Source organism: Lepus europaeus, chromosome 2, assembly GCF_033115175.1.
Source record: "Lepus europaeus isolate LE1 chromosome 2, mLepTim1.pri, whole genome shotgun sequence".
NCBI lineage: Eukaryota > Metazoa > Chordata > Mammalia > Lagomorpha > Leporidae > Lepus > Lepus europaeus.
Genome location: NC_084828.1, coordinates 10626300 through 10648818, shown reverse-complemented (window position 1 = coordinate 10648818; position 22519 = coordinate 10626300). Strand labels below are relative to the sequence as shown.

The 22519-nt window shown below is 51.8% G+C and overlaps 1 protein-coding gene across 1 annotated transcript; it reads right to left on the bottom strand.

The window, feature by feature from the left end:
* Positions 1-313: 313 nt before the first annotated feature.
* Positions 314-706, bottom strand: KCNE1 (potassium voltage-gated channel subfamily E regulatory subunit 1). Its single transcript, XM_062175358.1, has one exon. It carries the CDS (start codon positions 704-706, stop codon positions 314-316), a length of 393 nt encoding a protein of 130 aa, XP_062031342.1.
* Positions 707-22519: the final 21813 nt, after the last annotated feature.

The window sequence follows — 22519 nt, the reverse complement described above, 5'->3', positions numbered from 1 at the left end:
GGCGTCACCCTCATCACTTCCACTTCTGCCTGTGGGAACCTCGTCCCTCGGCCTCGCTGGGTCACACGGTGGTCACAGACTGTGGGAAACGCAACTCGTGTTCCCGCAGCCCACACTCTCAGGGGCTCTGCTCACCAGGGAGGGACGGGTACTGGAGAAGCGTCCAACAGCAGGGATGGGGTTTAGGAAAGTGGGGTCGTGAGTTCACCCCGATCCCTTAAAGCAGCAGGAGGAATCCGACACGCAAGGCACTGATTAGAAAGATCCGACGGTTACGTGGGGCTTGCCCGGGTGCAGCAGGGCTCCGTGGGGTTCACGGCGAAGGCTTCAGCTCGGGGAGGTGAGTGTCGGGGTGCTCTGCGGCCAGCTGGTTTTCAAGGACGCAGCACCCTCTGCAGCTCTCCAGGACCCGGGCCTGGAAGTACGCCCTGTCTTTCTCCTGCCAGTCGTTGGCCTCGATGTACACGTTGAAGGGGTCGTGCGAATGCTCCAGTTTCTGGGAGCGGATGTAGCTCAGCATGATGCCCAGGGTGAAGAAGCCAAAGAAGCCGAGCACCATGAGGATGTAGAGCGCCTCCATCTGCCCGTCGTCGCCGAGGGGGCCCCTGCGGGCCAGGCTGGACGCACTGCTGCCCTGTGGGTGGGCCGTCTCCTGCCCCAGCGTGGTCAGAAAGGGCGTCACGGCCGTGGCATTGGGCAGGATCATCCTGAGCTTTGGGGGTTCCACTGCTGGAGAGCGAACGTCCCAAGGGGGCTGAAAGAAAGAAATGCAAGCTGACACTGGAAAGGGTGCATTGGTTCAGACCCACGAGTGTGAGCACACACCCACAGAGTGTCTGGAAATCTCGGGGGGCAGGAGTGGGCCTCCGTGGTCCCCAGGCCACAGCATGTGCCACTGTGGCTGTGCACAGCCCTCCTCTCGCCTGCTCAGCTGATAAACTGATTCCCCTTCTTTCCACCCCCTACTCCCACCCCACCCTCCAAGGAACCACAGGACACCTTCCTCGAATGGGAGTTGTAGCCTACTGTGGTGCGCGTATGAATTTCAGTCGTCACCAGTGGTGTCAGGTCATGCGTCACACTCCGTCTCTCTCCTTTCCTGCTCACCTTTGGGCTTCGATGGCCCACGCGTGGTCTGCGCACACGTGCTCCCTCACTTTGCATTGTGGCGTGGGACCCAGGGCCAGCACCTGGCCACTCCCCCAGACACAGACACTGCCGTGGCCACTAACTCCACCAACAATAGAAGACACACATCCTCACCCGTACCCTCCTACAGGCATGACAAAAATAATACACTTCCTGCAACTAGTTCCTGCTGGTTTCCACGACGAGTCAGAAGGGGGCGCTGTCCGTGTGTCCCTGGAGGGTCTGTGCGAGGGGTTGAATGTGACCTCCAGCGTCCACGTGGTGGAAACTCGGTCCCCAGGGCAGCAGTGTTAAAAAGGTGGGGCCTTGGGAAGATGGCCCTGCCCCGTGAATGGACTGGTGAGCTGTCCCGGGAGGGGCCTTCTCATCCCAGCAGCTCTCCGGGGCACGCTCGCTCTGCCTCTCAGGGATGCCCCTCTGCTGTGTTGTGCTCCAGCAGAAGTGGCGTGGATGCCAGTCCCACGGTCATGGTCTTCCCAGGAACCATGGAATCACCTGCCAAACAAATCCCTGCTCTTAAAGGTTCCCAGACGGGTGACAGAAAACAGACGACGGCCACGCTCCATGTATTTCACCGTGGACCAGCTCTCGAGCGGCCCTGTGTTCGTTTGAATGGAGAGAACCGGTCTGTCCCCAGGCCGACTTCGTATCTCGGCTTGTGTGTTTGTCCCTCTCAGTCCCCTGCCCCATTCAACAGCAAGCGAGGCCATGCGCAAAGTGGCATTTTCCCCACCACCCTCACCTCGATGTCACTGCCGGCGAATACCCATGATAGACCCGAGAATTATAAAGCTGCCTCCAGGTAGCTGGGGAATCCTGTCAGGGGTCTCAGGTGCCCTGAAAACCCCATCCTGGTGGCCTGGCAAACTAAAATGGGTTTCACTCCTTTTTCATGGTCTGGGCACAAGGCCGACCTCAGCATGACAAAGAAGCAGAAAGAGTTTGGAATTCAAGGGCCAAGCGCCATGGCTCACTTGGTTAATCCTCTGCCTGCGGCGCCAGCATCCCATATAGGCACCGGGTTCTAGTCCCGGTTGCTCCTCTTCCAGGCCAGCTCTCTGCTGTGGCCAGGGAGTGCAGTGGAGGATGGTCCAAGTGCTTGGGCCCTGCACCCGCATGGGAGACCAGGAGAAGCACCTGGCTCCTGGCTTCGGATCGGTGCAGCGCTGGCAGTGGCGGCCATTTGGGGGGTGAACCAACGGAAGGAAGACCTTTCTCTCTGTCTTTCTCTCTCACTGTCTAACTCTAACTGTCAAGTAAAAAAAAGAAGAGTTTGGAATTCAAAAGGCCGCCTGCACCCCCAGTTCTGCACTCTGGCCCTGCTACCTCCTGGCCATGGGATCCTGGAGAGAGTGGTTGCTTAGCCCTGCTCAGTTGTGTCTTTTTCCTCTTTGTCAAACAGGGAGCTACATCCCCACTCAGTGCACAGGGCAGCCGACACAGCAGGCAGGTGCACATTAGGGGTCCCAGGTGGGAGTTTACTGGGTCTTCCGCCTTGTTAGGAAATGGCAGCCCATAGCTCTGGGGCTCTAGGGTCTTAGGTCTGGCTTCCCATGGCTGACTTCCGGGGCTCTCTGCTTTACCGTGTGGAGGGATCCGTCATGAATGAGAAGCACATGTGTGGGTGGGCTTTCCGGATTCACAGGCATTCGGGTCTGCTCAGAGAAGACTAGTTATAGGAGATACGTGGCATGGGTTCAATAGATTCCCAGATACTGATCCTTAAATAAAACCAACATGTAGCCCAATTTTAACCATGGGGGTAGGCAGGAATCCTTTGGTAACAGATCCAAACTTGATGCGCAACAATTTTTTAAAACTGACTTGAAACTACTTATGCGTGCATAGAACCCTGCCTGGGAAAACAGGTAAGGCTTGAGCTATAATATAATTTTATTTCCCAAAACCCAGAGTGACCACACTCAGCAAATAATCGCACAACCGGTAGGGGTTCTCACAGTGTAATAACCACGTGAGACTAAAATGACGCCAGGCAACCTCTGGAGCGCCAAACGGTAATTGATTTAGAAACAATAACTCCATAAAGCTAATTAACTTAAAAGTCACTTTTGCAATTAATTCACGCGGTTGGTTCATTGTCACTTAAAACCCGATGGACTGGTCTATGGAGAGAGGAAGCCATTCCCTCCAACATCTGCTTTGGAACCTCCCAGGCCTTGTTGTAAGGCAGTGAGACCCACGCTCCAGCAGGCTTAGAGTCACTTGGTTAAAATGAGGGTGGCCTGGGGCTGGCTGTGGCGTAGTGAGTAAAGCCTCCGCCTGCAGTGCCGGTATCCCATGTGGACACCGGTTCAAGTCCCGGCTGCTCCACTTCCGATCCAGCTCTCTGCTATTGTCTGGGAAAGCAGTAGAGGATGGCCCAAGTGCTTGGGCCCTTACACCCACATGGGAGACCCATAAAATAAAATGAGGGTGGTTGGGCTCCACCACCACAGATTCTGACCCAACAGGTCTGGGGCGGGGCCTAAAGATTGACAGTTCTGATACCTTCTTGGTGCTGCTGATGTTGATGCTGCTACTTGAAGAACAAGTTTGGGAGCCTTTTGGAATTACCCGTGGAGCTTTAACAAAGTACAGAGGCAGAGGCTGGTTCCTGCCTTCAGAGATTTTTTTTTTTAAATATTTGATTTCTCTGAAGAGCATAGTGACACAGAGAGAGGGAGAGACAGTGTGTGGGGGGGAGAGAGAGATAGAAAGAGAGAGAGATTCCATAGACTGGTTCACTCTCCAAATGGCTGCAACAGCTGAGGCTGGCCGAGGCCAAAGCCAGGATCCATCTGAGTCTCCCACGTGGGTGGCGGAGGCCCAGGCATTCGGGCCAACTGCTGCTACTTTCCCAGGAGCATTATCAGGGAGGTGGATTGGAAGGGGAGCAGCCGAAACTCCAGCCTGTGCTTGAATATGGGATGCTGGTGTCATAAATGGCGCCTTAACCTGCTGAGTCTCAACACTGGCCCCATTCCTGCAGAGACTTGGGCTGCTGCCTGGCAATGGCACTTCTAAGAAGCCTCCTGCTGTGATTTGAATGTGTCTCCCAGAGTTCTTGTGTTAGAAACTTAATCCTCGGGCCAGCGCCGTGGCTCACTAGGCTAATCCTCCGCCTGCAGTGCCGGCACTCCGGGTTCTAGTCCCGGTTGGGGCACCGGTTCTGTCCCGGTTGCTCCTTTTCCAATCCAGCTCTCTGCTGTGGCCTGGGAGGGCAGTGGAGGATGGCCCAAGTGCTTGGGCCCTGCACCCGCATGGGTGACCAGGAGGAAGCACCTGGCTCCTGGCTTCAGATCGGCGCAGCGCCGGCCGTAGCAGCCATTTGGGGGTGAACCAATGGAAGGAAGACCTTTCTCTCTGTCTCTCTCTCTCACTCTGCCTGTCAAAAAACAAAACAAAACAAAACAAAACAACCTTAATCCTCAGTGCAATGGTGTCCAGAGGTGGGGCTTGAAGGAGTGACCAGGGGATGAGGGAGCCGCCCTCGTGATTGAATTAAAGTTGTTACCTTGAGAGTGAGTTCCTTATAAAAAGACATGTTTGGCATCTACGTATTATCTATCTATCATCTCTCTGTCTCTCTGCGTATCTCTCTCTCATGTATTTCTAACCCTCTACCTGTCTCCATCTCTTTCTCTCTCTCACTTCCAGCTCTATTCCTACTCCTACCCCTACCCCTACCCTTACTCCTATCTCTATCCCTACCTCTATCCCTACCCCTTACCTCTACCCCTACCTCTACCCCTCTACCCCTCTCCTACCTCTCTATCACTATCATCTCCGTCTGTCTCTGGCACCTCTTGCCTTTCCGCTTCTGCCATGGGATGGTGCAGCAAGAAAGTCCTCACCAGACGTGCACTGCTTGACCTTGGCCTTCCCCAGTCTCAGGTGTTCTGCTACAGCAGTGCAGAACAGCATCAGTGAGACGCAAGTGACCCCCATTTGCAGCCAAGACTGAGAGCCACTAGGCTGTGGTGCAGGCCCTTCGAGAATCAATTCACTAGTCTATTGTGTTGCAAGATACCTGGAACAATTTTTGCAAGAGTAAAAAACACGATTTCACAGCCGAATCTTCAGCTTTGTTTGTCTGCCAGTTTTCTCTTTTTGCTCTTGCACGGGTCTCACACAGTCTGAAGAGAAGCTGTGGACAGAAATGGTCAGCTCTGTGCTGTGACCTGTGCTGCCCACACCCAGTCAGGCTGGCAGCTCACGTCCTGCTTGGCCTGCCAGAGCATCGGGTCACACCAGGGAAGGGAAGCTGATGAACTGCCTTCTGACTAATGCCACATTTCATTGTGGTATTGCTTTTGCTAAGTGCTCCGTGTACCCCCAAAGTCTGCAGGCTGGGTCACCCTGTTATTTTTGTATAATGAGTCTCAAAATGAACTGCCCGTGTCCTCTTACTGGTCAGCATGGAGGAAATGACCCAGGGCTCAGCCGGCAGCTCGTCTGGGAGCCCGGGTCAGTCTCTGACTTTGCTTCCACTGTGATGCCCAGGTGCTGCAGGTCCTGTGGCCAGGGCTTGATTCAGAGAGCCACTGACCCAGCAATCATCACTTGCAGACCACTGGCTCCACAGAGGTAAGGCCCTTTGCCAAAGGTCACCACCTATCAAAAACTACACAGACAATTTGATCTTTCAATCACTGACTCACATTGTACTAGAATAAAAAAGGGAATTCCCAGGACCCTGTAGGAAGGAGACAAGCCTTTTATTTAGGATCAAAGGCACTAAGGAACTGGCCACTTTCTTCAGGTAGAACTGGGTCTATGCAAATGAGGATTGGCGTCCTATGCAAGCGTGCCACCTGTTCCCCGGAGAACCACAGCTTCCTGTAGCTTGCACAGTTGAGTAGGGGACAAGGGGAGCTACAGGAACCAGCTCCAAACGAAACCAGTCTGCTAATCAGCCTTTGCTGGATCCAGAAAGAGGGAGACTTCTAGAAGTTTCCTTGGTTTGGGGCAGGGACACTGCCCCCAATCAAGGTTGGTGTTGTTTTTTTCTTTTCTTAAAATCTTGGACTCAGAGCACAGAGCTCTGGGCAGCTGAGCTCAGCCAAACAGCTGCAAATGGAGCCCAGCTGAGACTCCAGGGCCCAGGGATTTGGGGTTCTCTGAGACCCCCACACCTAGGGTTCTGTAAGGCCCAGCTGTGCCCAGAGGGCAAGAGGCAGTGGGCACCCCTAGCTGACCCCAGCACACACCACTCCTCTGCCCGTTGCCCACCCCCTCCGCTCTGTTGTCCATCAGCACCAATCACAGCCTGGGGCTTTCTGGACAGAAGCATGGCCAGCGCCAGTAGCTCCTCTCTTTCTTGAACACGTGCTGGCTGGGCAAGGCTTTTGTGGCTGGCTGCTGGCTTCCTCCTGAGGGGGCTGGACTCTGCAGGATGCCTGCGTCAGGGCTCAGGGATCTAACCTGCAGCCCCTACTCAGTCCCAAGTAAATCTCACAGCTTCCCTGGGCCTTAGCTCAGGTGGAACGGGACTAACAATCTTGTCATTATTAGCAGCATTCCTGCAGTATTTCTTCCAAAGAGCTTTCCTTAACCAAGATGCAAAAGGTCCAGGCTTGAAATAGTCACTCCGGGGACTAGGATGGTGATGCATGAACCACCACCTGGGACGCCGGCATCCCATATGAGTGCTGGTTCCAGTCCTGGCTGCTCCACTTCTGACCCAGCTCCCTGCTAGTGGACCTGGGAAAGCAGCAGAACTTGGGCCCCTCCAACCCATGTGGGAGATCCAAATGGAGTTCCAGGCTCTTGGGTTTAGTCTGGCCCAGTCCCCAGTCATTTCAGCTATTTGGGGAGTGAACCAGCGGGTGGAAGATACCATTATGTCTCTCTCTCTCCTGTCTATAACGCTGCCTTTGAAAGGAAGGAAGGAAGGAAGGAAGGAAGGAAGGAAGGAAGGAAGGGAGGGAGGGAGGGAGGGAAGGAGAGAAGGAGGGAAGGAAAGAGGGAGGGAAGGAGGGAAGGAAGGAGGGAGGGAAGCAGGGAAGGAGGGAAGGAAGGAGGGAGGGAAGGAGGGAGGGAAGGAAGGAGGGAAGGAGGGAAGGAAAGAAGGAAGGAAGGAAGGAAGGAGGGAAGGAAGGAAGGAAGGAGGGAAAGAAGGAGGGAAGGGAGGGAGGGAGGGAGGGAGGGAGGGAGAATGAGAGAAAGAAAGAAGAGAAATAGTTATTAGTCCTATCTCTTTTATGAAGCAGAATTAGGGTGAAAGCAACTATGGATAAGGCTGATTTGGGCAAACATGATCTTACGGAGTTGAGAATTCTGAGTCAGTTTTCCCAAGAAGCAATCATGTATTATTTTTATGTTTATTGCAACTCTACAGCCAAATCTTAGACACAGAACAGAAAGGAAGCCAAGGAGGCATCACAGATCCCCCAGGCAGTGAACCGGCTCTGTCTTGGTCTCCTATCCTTCCCCTCTCCTTGGAGTCATCAGTTCCCTGAGCAGGGCCAGGGTCTCCCAGGGGACCAGGATGCACCTTCACCGAGCCACAGAGTCAGACTCCCCCAAAATGGGAAGAAGACGCTGCTAGTGCATGCTGGGTAGGTAGGGCCCTTGAGTCTGACACTCTTACCAGGGGCTTCTCTCTCCTGTCCCTGGGGGACGGATGGAGAGCTTAGGGTGTGAAGAGTGCAAGTAAAAATACTGAATGCTCAGGGAATCGAGCCAGTGTGCTGGAGAGAGGGACCCGGTCAGTGTGGCCAGACGGGCAAGCGTTTTGGAAGGGAGAAGGGATGACAGCTGAAGCCACATACAAAGAGGGCAGAAGAATCTTACCGTCAGCACAGGACACACATCCAGGGCACCTGTTCCCTCTCTGAAAACCGGGGCAAATGGGGTCCCCCTGATTGCTTACCATAGGGTCTGTGTGGCATGAAGTAAGCCCCCCACTTTCCTGCGTCTTCGGTTTTTGCTGCTCTCTGTAAGAGAGGCACCTGCCACACCTGTTTGCCAAAACGCTGCTGCTCCTTGGGAACAGGCATTGAGGCTGTTGGTCAAGACACCAGCATGCCAGGTCGGAGTTCCTGGGTTCAATCTCCGGCTCCAACTCCTGACCCCAGCTTCCTGCTAATGCACACCCTGGGAGGCAGTGGTGATGCCTCAAGTACTTGGGCTCCTGCCACCCACCTGGGAGACCCGGATGAAGTTCCCAGCTCCTGGCTTCAGCCTGGCCCAACTTCAGTCACTGAGGAATTTGGGGAGTGAGCCAATGGATGGAAATTCTCTTGGTTTCTCTAACTCTCAAGTAAATTTTGAAATTTGTTTAAAGATTTATTTATTTGAAAGGTAGAGTGAAACAGAGGTAAAGGCAGAGGCAGAGAGACTTTGCATCTGCTGGTTCACTCCTCACATAGCCGCAATGGCCAGAGCTGGGCGGATCAGGTGCTGGTGCAGCAGGTGGCGGCTTTACCCACTATGCCACAGCACTGCCTCCTAGAATTAAAAAAAAAAAAAATATGCTGGGGACCAGCATTGTGGTGTAGCAGGTAAAGCCTCTGCCTGTGACTACGGCTTCCCATATGAGGGCTGGTTCATGTTCCAGCTGTTCACTTCCCATCCAGCTCCCTGCCTGGGAAAGCAGCAGAAATCCTTGGGCCCCTACACCCACATGGGAGACCTGGAAGAAGCTCCTGGATCCTGGCTTCAGTCTGGTCCAGCCCTGGCTGTTGCAACCATTTGGGGAATAAACCAGCAGATGGAGGATCTCTCTCTTTCTCTGTCTTTCCTTCCTCCTCTCTGTAACTCTGCCTCTCAAATAAGCAAATAAATCAAACTTTTAAAAAATCATCTCGGTTCTTCAGAAGCCAGACCATATTGGTCCCGTGTAGGGCTGTGTCTAGCTCTCCTATCACTTGTATTACAATAACTTGCACAGGCCTGCCCTTCTCCTTCTAGAAGCTTCCAAAGGTTACCAACTCTCTAGTTTTGCCTCTCCTCCAGCACCAGACTATTCCAATCAGAGACTGTCCAATATTTTAATAAGAGATTGCTCAACATCACATCCATGGAGCAATGAGAGTGAATAATTGAGAAAATATATTACATTGTGGAAAAAGATTGTTGGGTAATCAAATGAAAGCCTCTGGCAACATACTTTGTTTTCATATATTAAAACCATATTATTTTTCTCTATATATTGAAGTTTATGTTTCCTAGAGCGGTGGGTGCACCTGCAGCCTACCTCATTCCTGGAAGGCCAGAAGGCAGCCAGCCACGGTCAGGAGGAGACCAGAATTTCCATCCCTCCCCTTCACTCCCAGAAACTTGCCCCTTTCTCTTTTTCCCATTGTACTCATCACCTGTACACTTTCCTTACTTGCTGTGCTCCTTGCTTAGCGCCTGTCTTTCCCACCAACATGCGAGCTCTGGGGGACAGGGGTCCCCGCGACTGTTGTTCCCAAGAGACCAGAGCGGCGTTGGGCATCTGGTGGGGAGCACGGTGAACATGCGTGCATGAATGCATGAGTAAGTGTTCCACCCACCCGCCGGAAGGGCAGACCCGAAACTGACCCAGGAACCGTCTCGCCTTTGGAGCCGGGGAGGACACCAGTGAGCCCCTGGGATGCTCTCCACACGAGTCTTTTTTCCCAGCCCACTCACTCCCCAGTACCTTGCCCCAGGCATGACCTACCTGGTGTTCTCACGCCTCTCTGTGCCTCGGCAGTGTGTCCTCAGCTCACCTGGTGGGTAGAAGGTTTACGGCAGCCCCTTGGGAAGCCTGGAAGGTCACTTGTTGCAAATGGATTCAAGGAACCTCCAGACCAGCAATGGCTCGGTTATCTCTGGTTAGGGCTAAGGGCCCCCCTCAAGGGAGCTGGGAACTTCCTAATCTGCACGTGGACTCACGGGGGACATCCATCTGGCCACCAGCAGCACTCCAAAGGGGCCATGCTTTGGGCAATAGACTCGGCTTTTTAAAGGTCCCCACTTTCCCGCTGCCACCATCAAGATCAGATTTCATCAGTCCCCTTCGTGTCCCAAGCTCTTTCCACTGAGCCATGCCAAGGCCCCAGAACGTTCCTGGTTCACCCCCCACCTCCAATCCAAAGGCTCCCTGGGCCTATTCGTGTATTGCACCTGGTCTGGGAAAAAAGAAAAAAAAAAGTGGGGACGGGATGGGATGGTCCTAACTTTCTTTTGATGCTTTTTGGTATTTTCCAAATTTGCCAGGAGAATGCCCATAGCTCATAAAGAATGGCAAAGTGTTTTCATTGTTCCATGGGGGTGAGAGGTTCTCCCATGCCTTTGTGTAGTGAGGGCGTGAAGGAGGAGCCTGGAGAAGTAGGCGACAGGTGAATCGCGCTGCCTCTCCCCGGCAAGGGTCGCTGCGCGCTTCCCGCCCGGGGCGCGCCCGCTGCGCCCCCGGAGGCCGAGATCGGCTTCCAGGACTAGGGCGCCCTCGCAGGGCGCAGAGCCCAGGGCCCCGGCGGCAGCAGCTGTGACTTACCCGGGTCTGGGCCGCAGAGAGAACCAGGTGTGGAGCGGAGTCCGCGCCGGCTGAGCGCTGGGGACGCCGACAGGCGAGCCCGGAGGCGGCACCGACTGCCGGCCAGCGCCGCGCCGGGCAGGCGGGGCCTGCAGGAGCCGGCGGGCGTCCCGCCCCGCTCCGCCCGCGAGCCCGGGGCCAGCCCAGGGTCCCCGGGGCGACCCCAGCGCGCCTCCGCACCCTGCGCTTCGGGTCAGGCTGGGTGGACTCGGGACTAGCAGAAAATCCGCGCTAGAATCTGAGACCCCCGATCGACCACCGACAGACACACGGGCATCTCCATGTGGGACTCTGGGCTTGGCGGGGAAGGCGCCCTGGTAGCAAGAGAAAGATCTAGGGGGTCGCGCGCTCCTCGGAGACCCTCTAGCTTCCCCCGGACCCCCAGCTCTGGCCAGGCACCGGTTCTGCACCGGTTATTGAACACTTGTATGCGGAAGCAAACACCTCTTGTTGCTTCCATACCAACGCCTCAGGAGCTGTAGACAGAGATACAGCTCACACCCTACAAAAGGCACCTTCTTACTCTGTTTGGCCCATGCATTTTTAAAAAATATTTATTTATTTATTTATTTTAAAGTCAGAGTTACAAAGAGGAGAGGCAGAGAGAGAGAGTCTTCCATCCACTGGTTCACTACCCAGATGGCCGCAACGGCCAGAGCTGAGCCAATCCGAAGCCAGGAGCTTCTTCCAGGTCTCCCATGCAGGTGCAGGGGCCCAAGGACTTGGGCCATCTTCTACTGCTTTCCCAGGCCACAGCAAAGAGCTGGATTGGAAGTGGAGCAGCTGGGACTCGAACTGGTGTCCATATGGGATGCTGACACTGCAGGCTGGGTTTTTAACCCGCTGTGCCACAGGGCCGGCCCCCTAGCCAGTGTATCTTTAATGGCCCTGTCAAATCTGTCTCTCAAAAGTTAGACCCCATCAAGATGCAGGTGGTCCTTCAGCTGGAACCCCGCATGGAGACTGCATTCCACCACAGCAACCTGGATGCCAGCACCCCCACCCCCACCTCCCACACCCTGAGGACCCCTAGGACCATGACCCCCGATCACCAGGAAGTAGCTAGAGCGACACTGACGCCCCAGGTCCCTACAGTAGTAGGGTGTGGATTAAAGAAGGGGGGATTTGGCCGGCGCCGTGGCTTAACAGGCTAATCCTCCGCCTTGCGGCACCGGCACACACGGGTTCTAGTCCCGGTTGGGGCGCTGGATTCTATCCCGGTTGCCCCTCTTCCAGGCCAGCTCTCTGCTATGGCCCAGGAAGGCAGTGCAGGATGGCCCAAGTGCTTGGGCCCTGCACCGGCATGGGAGACCAGGAGAAGCACCTGGCTCCTGGCTTCGGATCAGCGCAATGCGCCGGCTGCGGCGGCCATTGGAGGGTGAACCAACGGCAAAAAGGAAGACCTTTCTCTCTGTCTCTCTCTCACTATCCACTTTGCCTGTCAAAAAAAAAAAAAAAAAAAGAAAGAAAAAGAAGGGGGATTTGAGGCCGTCCAGCAGGGCTGGGGGTCTGTGGGTCCCTCGGACGTAGGCAGAACGTCCTTTACAGGCAGGCTGCCGGCTGTGGCTGGAAAGCTGTCTCCAGACCCACGGCCTCGTCCCCACGAGCAGCTCCTTGTGCTGCATGTGTGACCCCGAGGCTGTAAATCGCACCTCCAGGGTGGGTGCAACCTTTCACCCAGAGCTGGCAGAGGAGGGGACCCCCGCTGTCTCCATGAGCCCCAAGCCAATCAATGTACTGGATGTGAACCCTCCCGTCCAATGGGCACCCGCAGTAGGATGATCCAGTGAAACAAATCAGTAATGCCTTAGAAACCCAGGATCCTTCCTCAAAGCCAGTGTCCCTCTTGGACACTCCACCTGCTCTCCTCTGGGACCAGACGCTTCCTCTGTCGCTTGCCACTCAAAAGTTTCGGCTTCATTGCAAGTCATTTCCCAGCTTTTTATGTCTATACTAAGCTGAGGAAAAGAACCCACGAGACTGGCTCTGGCTACTGCCCCCCCACCCACACCGTGACCCGTGACACTGCCCTCTCCATCCCATGCGTGAGCGGTTGTCTTGGTGTCCCGAGCCTCTGGCCTGTCTGCGGGAAGATGAGACACAAGTCCAGGTGACAGCAGGTGCACGTGGTCCTCTCGGGAAACTTGAGCTGGTGCCTTCTTTTCTCTTCCTCTTTGCACTTTGATTCTCGACTCTTCCCATCTTTCAGGTAGGGCTGATCTTAAAATAATCAAACTAACAGAACCTCCACAGCCTACAAAGCCCTTGGGTCCCATCTCTCTCTCTCTCTCTCTCTCTCTCTCTCTCTCTCTCTCTCTCTCCCACCATCCCCCTCCACTCTTTGTGATCCGTTGACTAGAAGGGTGGCACTGTGACCCCTTCTGCTTCTTCTCTTAAAGATTTAAGGCAGAGTGGTGGGGGAGGTGGGGAGAGACCTTGCATCCGCTGGTTCACTCCCCAATGGACACAACACCCAGGGCTGGGCCAGGCTGAAGCCAGGCGGCAGAACTTCATCTAGGTCTCCTAAGTGGGTGGCAGGGGCCCAAGTGCCTAGATCATCTTCTGCTACCTTCCCAGGCTAGTAGCAAGGAGCAGGATGGGAAGTGGAGCAGCTGGGACTTGAATCAGTGCTTCCATTTGGGATGCTGGCGACACAGGTTGTGGCTTAACCCCCTGGGCCACAACACCGGTCCCTTGTCCCATCCCCCCCCCCCCCCCCCCCGCACACCTTTCCATGGTTTTAGCTTCATTTCTGGGAGCGTCGGCCTCGTGCACGTGACATCCAAAGGCGCAGCTCAGCCACTTCTCCTTCATTCTTAGGAGAACCTCAGATCGCACTGCGGCTTGGGTATCTTGTTCATACTCCTGTTGCTGCCAGTCCATTCCTGGTGCTTCCTCCTGGATGCCCGCAGCAGGGGTCCAGATGCCTCTGCGTCAGCCTCTCCCTTACTGCTTTTGGCTCCTCCACCGCACGGCTCCTGTTCCCCGGAGCAGCTCCATTGTCCTGGGGCTTCTGGATCTTCAGTGGGACACTGCAGCTTAGCCTTTCCGTGTGCGGCGCCAAAGGCCCCTGCAGTCATGGGGCTTCCTCCTCAAGAGAGACACAGAGCAGCGAGGGTCTGAAGCACCCATCCTGCCACCTGGGGCCAGGCTGACTGCCATGATCCCCGCTGGCTGGCTCGGCATGCCCTGTGTCCTCTCCAGTGGCCACTGGCACTCTCGTGTCCCTTCCGTTCCCCTTCCTGGGCAGAGATCTTCCCGTCTGACTTAGTCACAAGAGGCCTGCCTCAGTTTCTCCCCAGGACTCCTCCCTCCCCTGGAGTCCTACACATAGGAGGCATCTTCCTCAAACACCATAGTTCTCTGGCATGATCCCAAGACCCCCTAGAAGGGGGGGGGTCCCCACCTCCCACCTGCTCAGGGCCCTGCTGGCTGGCCGAGCTCATGAACCTCACACGGTGCATCCCAAGCACAGCTTCTCAGCCCACACAGGAGGTGCCTGCATTCTCTGCATTGCCCACCTGGCCCCTCTGTAGACACTTTCTCTGTGGGGACCACCTTGCTTCCAGGATTACAAACCACAGTCGGCTGCCGCTCCTCCAAACTCTGGACTCTTCCAGACCTCAACTCTCCAGCAAAGCCTGAGACGGGGGGCTGCTGGCTAGCACTGAGCCTCTAGGCACAGGATCTGTTTACTTAACTTGTTCTCTTTGTTTTTGCTTTAAAAAGTTCTTTATTGATTTGAAAGGCAGCATTACAGAGAGAGAGGGAGAGACAGAAGGAGAGAGACAGATCTTCCATTTAGTGGCTCACTTACTGTGCAAGTCGCTGCAACAGCTGGGGCTGGGCCAGGTGGAAACCAGGAGCCGGGAACTCCATCTGAGTCTCCCATGTGTGGCAGGAGCCTAAGGACTTGGGCCATCTTCCACTGCTCTCCCAGGTGCATTAGCAGGGAGCTGGAGCTGAAGTGGAGCAGCCGGGACTCGGACTGGTGCTCATATGGGACGCTGGCATTGCAAGTGGTGTTTTAATCCACCATGCCACAACATCGGGCCCTGCTTTGTTTAATTTTGAATTCACTTTTAAGATTAAAAAGTTAAGAGCTGTCGATTAAGCATGTAGATTTCTGTTTTCTATCATAAAACTCAAAGGATCCGGAATCACCAAGCCCACTCTTGGCAGAGCAACAAGAATGTAAACCAGAGAGCTTAAGTGACACCACCAGCCACGTTCGCCCCAACAAGGGTCCTTAGCCAACTTCACCCGCCCAGCACCATGGTTCTGCAGGGACTCGTCTACCCTCTGTTCTAGGCCCTTCCCCTCCAGGGCCTCTGCAGCCTCCTGCCTGGCTCTTCCTTCCCTTTGCACGTCTAACGGTTCGCTTCCTCACCAGAGTGCTTTGACTTTGCTCACTTGCTCTGTTGCAGCTGCTTTTTGACTGTGTTGGATACGCATGCTCTGTTTATCATTTTAGAGCGATGGTTATTAATCTTTTCAGGTTCTTCTTGAAAATCTCAGAGAAACTATGGCTCTCCTTCCCCTTCCTCAGGATGCACAAAGCAGGTGCGAAATTTTACTCATAATATAAGAGATGTATTGACACCTGAGGTGCTGGGTGACTCATGGCGGCCACGTTAGAACCTATAGATTTAGGGCAAGGGTCATCTTTTCCATCGCACAAACTCAATGGTGTAGCGTTGATTCTATGGGTCGCCACTGTGCACTGTGTTTGGCAAGTGCCACTGAAAGTTGCCTGTTGATGGACAGCTGTCCACCAAGGCTGTCCATTATAACCGGCATGTAAGCTGCCCCTGCCCAGGTCTTGGGGGCATCTGCACCAAGTCACTGTCCCTTTAAGTCACCCAAGGAAGACGAGGGAGCTGGCTGCAGGCCCATGATTCGGGCATCACCGCCGCCCTTGTATTTGACAAATAACCACAGCCTTCATTGTGTTATGAAAAGAACACAAATCCCATTAAGAATGATTTTCCAAAATAAATACTCACGTTCCTACCCCCTCTGTGTCTGCGCATCCCGTTTTGTCCCAAAATAAGGCAGTGCTGATAGGAACATGGATAAATTAGCTACAGCGTGGAATGTTATTCGTGGGAAGGAAAGAACACTAAATCTGCTCACACAATGTTTGACCTTTGAGTACAAACATTGCCTTTATGTTGTCTTTAAAACCCTCGATCCGCCCAGTTCACGAAACCATACGTACATTCCTTTTAAAGGCTGTGGATTTTAAACCGCACAGGTGACGGCACGATGGATGTTTTCCCCAGGCACAGAACACGGAGAGGTCGGAATGAGATTAGCATCTCGGCAGTTCCTTGTGTGTGTGATGTGATGTTGGTGTTCCTCCAGTCCCTGATAACACTGAAGCACTGTTGCAGCCGAGATTCCGGAAGACAAGGACATTGGCGACCCTGAATTGAAAACAAGGGCAGAGAGGCTTTCTGGCAATGTATGTGAAGGTGACTTTTTAGACGAGGGACTGTCCACAGCCACAGTATGGTTTCCGGGCTATTCAGCCAAGACCGACAGCATGGAAGGCGATCTGTATGGATGTGGGTGGGTGTGCAATGAATACGTGAGCAAGACCAAGGTGATACCTGGCATGACTCAAAGGGGACTAGTAGAAAAATACTCAAATAAAATCTTTGGAAAAACAAATTTTAAGAAACTTAAGTTTAAAATCTGTAAGCAATGAAAGGATTCTGATCATGACCATGATCTTCAAGCTAGATCCTTATTCTAAGAACAACTAACTCTGAACTGGGAACATTTTCTTTTTTTTTAAGCTATGTGTATTTATTTGGAAGGCAGAACAAAAGAGAGAGGGAGAAACAGAGAGAGAGAGATAGAGAGCGCTTTTTCATATGCTGGTTCACTCCCCAAATGGCTACAATACCTAGGGCTGTGCTAAGCCAAAGCCAGGACCCCAAATCTCCAAGTGGGTGGCAGGGGTCCAGGCACTTGGGCCATCTTCTTTTTTTCTCCCCCAAAGAAACCTTTTATTTAATGGGTAAAAATTTCATAAGTACAACTTTAGGAATATAGTGATTCTTCCCACCACACCCACCCTCCCACCCCCATTCCCAACCCACCTCTTCCTCCCTCTCCCATTCCCAGTCCCATTCTCCATTAAGATTCATTTTCAATTAACTTTATACATAGAAGACCAACTCTATACTAAGTAAAGAGTTCAACAATTTGCATACACACGCACACACAAACTGAGAACAAGTTTTACAGTTAATTCTCATAATACAGCTCATTGAGGACAGAGGTCCTGCATGGGAATACATGCACAGTGACTCCTATTGTTAATTTAGCAATTGACACTCTTATGCATGATGTCAGTGAACACCCGAGGCTTTGACATGAGCTGCCAAGGCTATGGGAGCCTTCTGAGTCCACAGACTCCTTCAGTATTTGGACACGGCCATAAGCAAAGTGCAAGTTCTCTCCTCCCTTCAGAGAAAAGTACCTCCTTCTTTGATGGCCCCTTCTTCCCACTGGGTTCTCACTCACAGAGATCCTTCGTGTAGGACATTTTTTGGTCACAGTGTCTTGGCTTCCGTATTGGGCCATCTTCAGGGAGCTGGATCAGAAATGCAACAGCCGGGATTCAAACCGGTGCTCATGGAGATCTGGGATGCCAGGATCTCAGGTGGTGGTTTAGCTTGCTGTGACACAATGCCTGACGTGTTAACAGTTTTCTCAACCAATAGATCTCCTTGGAGGAGCAGTCAGTTCGGTTCAGTATTGGCTGTGTCTTTACAAGGTTAGGGAACAGGGTACCAAATCAAATTCATGTCCAGATTTGCCCAGCTTGCAAGGTGGAGCTAAAATGCTCCCCCTCTTCCCCTCACCAACACCCACACAGACTGGCAGACAAATCTGCTAGGAGCAGATTTGCAGGCTCCAGGAACCCCATGGTAGTACACCCTTTGACAGCCACCTCTGTCCCCCAGGGCCCTCAAAGCCATTCTCCCCCCACCACCCCATCTACTTAGGAGGAAGAGGCATGCAAAGAGAGACAGAGAGAAAGACAGAGAGAAAGAGCCTCCATCCACTGCTTCACTCATCAAATGCCTGCAATAGTTAGGGTTAGGCTAGGGCTGAAGTGAGGAGCCAGGAACTCAAGCCAGGTCTCCTACGAGAGTGATAAGGACCCAACTACTTGAACCATCTCCTGCTGCCACCCAGGGTCTACATTGTCAGCAGACTGGAGTTGGGAGCTGGAGCTGAGAAGGAAATCCAGGTACTCCCATGGTGGGGATGTGGGTGTCCCAAGAGGCATCTTAACCAGTGCATCAAAAGCCTACTCCTGTTTTTCTCTTTCCATTGCTGAAGCTGCCATCCAAGGTCAGCCTGGATCAGCTGTGGCCAGGAATCTGACAAGTCTTCAGGCTAATCTCCTGGCCCTCTCTGTCTTTGAGAGGGAAGAGGGCCGTCTTGCCATCCGTAATCAGTCATTGATAACCACGCCAGCTCTCCACCTAAGCTGTAAGCCCCTAAAGCACACATTCCACCCACTGGTTTGTCTTCAGTGCCCTGCCTGCATGTAGGAAGGACCTCACAGTTACTCCTCAATGAGATAACTGTTAACTGATCTATCCATGATTTGGGGGGATACTCTTACCTGTACCAATCATGGACCACGTGGTACCTACTGGTGGTGCCTGAACAAAACACCCTCAGCGAACATTCGAGTCAAATTCCATGGGATGTTGGAGCATGGAAATTTGGACTAGAAAGGTCAGTAGGGGGAATAGATGTGAATTCCAGCATCTAAATTAAAATCCGTTCCCATGACAGCCGATCAGACCTGTCTCCTCTGCTGTTGTACTCCTGGAAAACACAGAAAGCCCAAGGATCCTAAGTGTTGAGCAACTGGGCAAGCGAATTGTCTTTAACAAATGCCACTGTTGCTCATTGTTCTGTCTCTCTTGATGGCAGGGGTGACCCAGAGTCCAAAGTGAGAAGGGGTCTGGAGCCTGGTGCAGATCTGAGGCTCTGAAGATAGCTAACTGTGTACCAGCCCTGAGCGGAAGCTCTTAAACTGGCTGTATCTTGTTTTGGTCACTTGTCACTTGGGGTGATAAGGATACCTGCTCTGTTTGACCTGCACACCAAAAAGACCCTGCATGATGGAGTGAAAATTGCTGCTTTAAATCCCTGTGCAGCGAGACAGTGAACTGCAAATAAGAAAGATAGGAAAGAGTAGTTGGACCAGACAGCGCAGTGACTAAATGCTTTGATCCATCTCCCTGCTCTGAACACAAGACCGTGACAGATAAGGTATAAAAATAGAACGCTAAAAAGGGACGTCGGGCTCAACAGAAACACAGGAGAAACTGCCTGCAGCCTCTAACCCACTGGGCTCTTTTGTCTAAAACCAGGAGGGAGGTTTTGGACCCTGCTGGGAAAACCCCAGGTTTTCCTCCCAACATCAGACAGGGACCAAGATTTTGGAAGAATGAGGGTCTAGAAAAGTGGGGCTGGAGCCAACCCCCACCAAGAACTGAAGTGACTCACGCATTAGCCTCATGCTGGGATGGATGTCCCCAGGATCACCGTGGGGCACAAACTCCAGACTTCAAAATCTGGTCCAGGGTGGAATTCCAGAATCCAGGGGGAAGCTATGGCCACGTGCTGGTCAGGGTGAGGCTGGCTGGCTGGCTGGGGCAGGAGAAAGTTGGGAAGAAATAATGATAAGAAACAAAAGAATTGACTTGAAATGAGTCCGCAAACAAAAACTCTAAAACAAGTGAAGACATCGAACATTACGGCTGGCTGATCGTGTCAGTTTAGGAAGTAAGCCTGCCCTAGCACCAAACCTCATGGAGAGAAGACCAAAAAGGAAAAACCACATTCCTGGGAATAGATGCAAACAACTTAGATAAAATGTTGGCAAACGAAATCCAGCCATTCTAACAGAACCCCACGCGGTAGGAGTTTGGCCTAGCGTGAGGATGTCTGTGACCCCATCAGAGTGCCTGGGTTTGAGTCCTGGCTCCGGCTCATCCAGGTTCTGATAACGCAGACCCTGGGAGACAGGAGTGATGGCTTACGTTCCTGCTGCCCACGTGAGAGATCTGGGTTGGGATTGTCTTTTTATACGCAAGTCTCCAGTTGTTCCAGCAGCACTTGTTGGAAAGCTGAACGTTTCTCCACTGGATTACTTTGGGCTTAGCTTTTCATAACTAGTTCAACTACCAGTTCTGATGAGATGTGCAGAAACGCAAAGGCAGCGAGGATTCCCCTTCGCCGGGAGGGTGATGAAGGGTAAACCTCAGGCAAAGGAAAGAGGACAGGAGAGAAAGTGTGAAGTTCAAAATAGAACGGAAGTCAATCAAAAATAAAGTTTAGGAACTTAAAACAGTAATGGCTGAAATGATAAAGCATGCTAGCAGATTTAATTATTATTGAAGTTACATTGATTTAAGCATTTCAAAAGAAGGGGCAGTGCTGTGGCATAACAGGCGAAGCCACCGCCTACTGTGCCAGCATCCCTTATGGAGGCCGCTTCGAGTCCCAGTTGCTCCACTTCTGATCCAGCTCCCTGCTAAGATGCCTGGGAAAGTAGCAGAGGATGGCTCAAGTTCTTGAGCCCCTGTACCCCCATGAGACCCAGAAGAAGCTCCTGGGTCCTAGCTTTGGACCAGCTCAGCTCCAGCCACTGTGGCCATTTGGGGGTTGAACCAGTGGATGAAAGACCTCTCTCTGCCTATTCCTCTCTATCTGCAACTCTACCTCTCAAATAAATAAATACATCTTTAAAAAAATCAACTCAACAGGTGAATGTACTAGCACGTTGAATGCAGCTGAAGAAAGAATAAATGAACTGCAAGGGAAGTTAGTTAAAAAATCCACAGTGAGACACAGGAGAAAAATGTGGAAAATACAAAAGAGGAGAATAAGAGCTGTAGGAAGAACTAGAAAAATACAGTGAGAGTCCTAGGAGGAGGGAAGAAAGTAACAGAACTGAACCTGCATTTGAAGGGACAGAGATGGAGAATTTTCCAAAATCGATCTTAACCATGAAGCCACAGGTTAGAGAGAGTTGAAAACCCCAGGAAGAATTGCTTCAAAGAGAGTCCCATCAAGCCACATCGTATCAAACATGCTGAAGACGGAAGACAAAGAGAAAACTCTTAAAGCCGGAGGGAAGGAGGTGCATCATTTCAAGGAATCGCATCCCCGGAGAGGAAGGATAGAGCACAATAGAGACAGGAGAACACCTGGAAGGCGGCAAAGAAAGGAACAGCTGGCTTGGGCCCCTAGCTCCAGGGAAGAGACCCCTTATCAACGAAGGCAAAGCAAAGACCAGAGCCTTCTGTGCTGTTGTCACCAAGTAATGAAAACACTCAGGTAATCCAAAAACAGGCAAGAAGGGAGAAAACATAAATGCAATAAATGGAAGCAAGCCCTGAGCTGGTGGAACTGTGAGGACAAAGGTGAACTCACCATTCAGCGCCTGCCTATCAGAAACGGGCAGATCCAGAGCACAGAAAGTCAGCAGGGACATGGCTGAAGCCGCTCGCACCATCAATCAACCGGAACTAATTGACCTCCATCAGTGGCTTTATCCAACATCAGCAAAACACACATTCTTCTCAAGCTTGCATGGGCCAGTCTCCAAGATCAACCACCCGCCACACAGTAAAACACAGCTTGACAGATCTTCATGACAGAAAGCATAAGACTACACTGAGATTAAAGTAGAAATAAAAACAGAAATGAACACGGGGAATCCCACAATATTTGGGGGTCAAGCCACATTTTTCTAAATAACACATGATTGGAAGAAGTGTTAGGAGATACTTTAAAATATTTTGAATGAAAAGAAATTGAAAATACAGCAAGTCAAAGTTTTGTGAGATGCAGCTAAAGCACTGTTTAGAGATGTTTATAGCATTCAATGCATCTATTGAAAAGGAATAGGAGAGGGAGGAGGGAGAAGGGTGAGAGTGTGGGAGAGAGGGTGGGTAGGGTGAGAAGAATCACTATGTTTCTAAATTTGTATTTACGATATACATGAAGTTTCTATACCTTAAATAAATGGTTACAAAGTCAGATTAATAAAATCCTCAGAGAGTTATATTCAGATTGGCCACTCATCTGCTGCCAAAGTACACCTGCTGCGATGATAATATTTATGTGTGACATTGCCACAATAAACAACACTCTAGGAGGGCAAAAAGTAAAAAAGAAGAAAGACCTCCAGTTAAGCTTCTCCCTTAAGGAATCAGAGAAAGAAAAGCAATTCAAGGAAAAAGAAGGAAACAAGTAGGAAAAAGTGGAGCAGAAATCAATGAATTAACAACTGGAAATAGAGAAAATCAACAAAAGCAAATGTTGGCTCTTCGAGAAGCTAAGCAAACTTGACAAACTTCTAGTTAGGTTAACCAAGAAAACAGAGAAAACACAATTTCCAATATTAGGTATGGAAGAGAGGTTGTAACCATTGATTATCAAGGGGGTAACAGTGTAATATTGAGCACAACTCTAGGCCCACAACTGTGAGAACTTGGATCAAATGAACCCATTCTTTAAGACACAAACTACCAAGACTCACTTTAGAAGTAGATAATCTGACTAGAGCTACTGAATCAGTAATTAATAACTTCCCATAAGGAAAACACCAGGCCATGATGGGTCCCCTGGTGAATTCTACCACACAGTTAGGGAAGCAATGATACCAACTGTCTACAATCTCTCATAGAAGCAGAAAGGGCTTCCTAACCCACTGTATGGTATTGCTCTAATTTCAATACCATATAAAGACATTACAAGAAGGGAACACTACAGGCTAACATCTTTCATGAGTGCAGGTGCAGCAATTCTCAACAA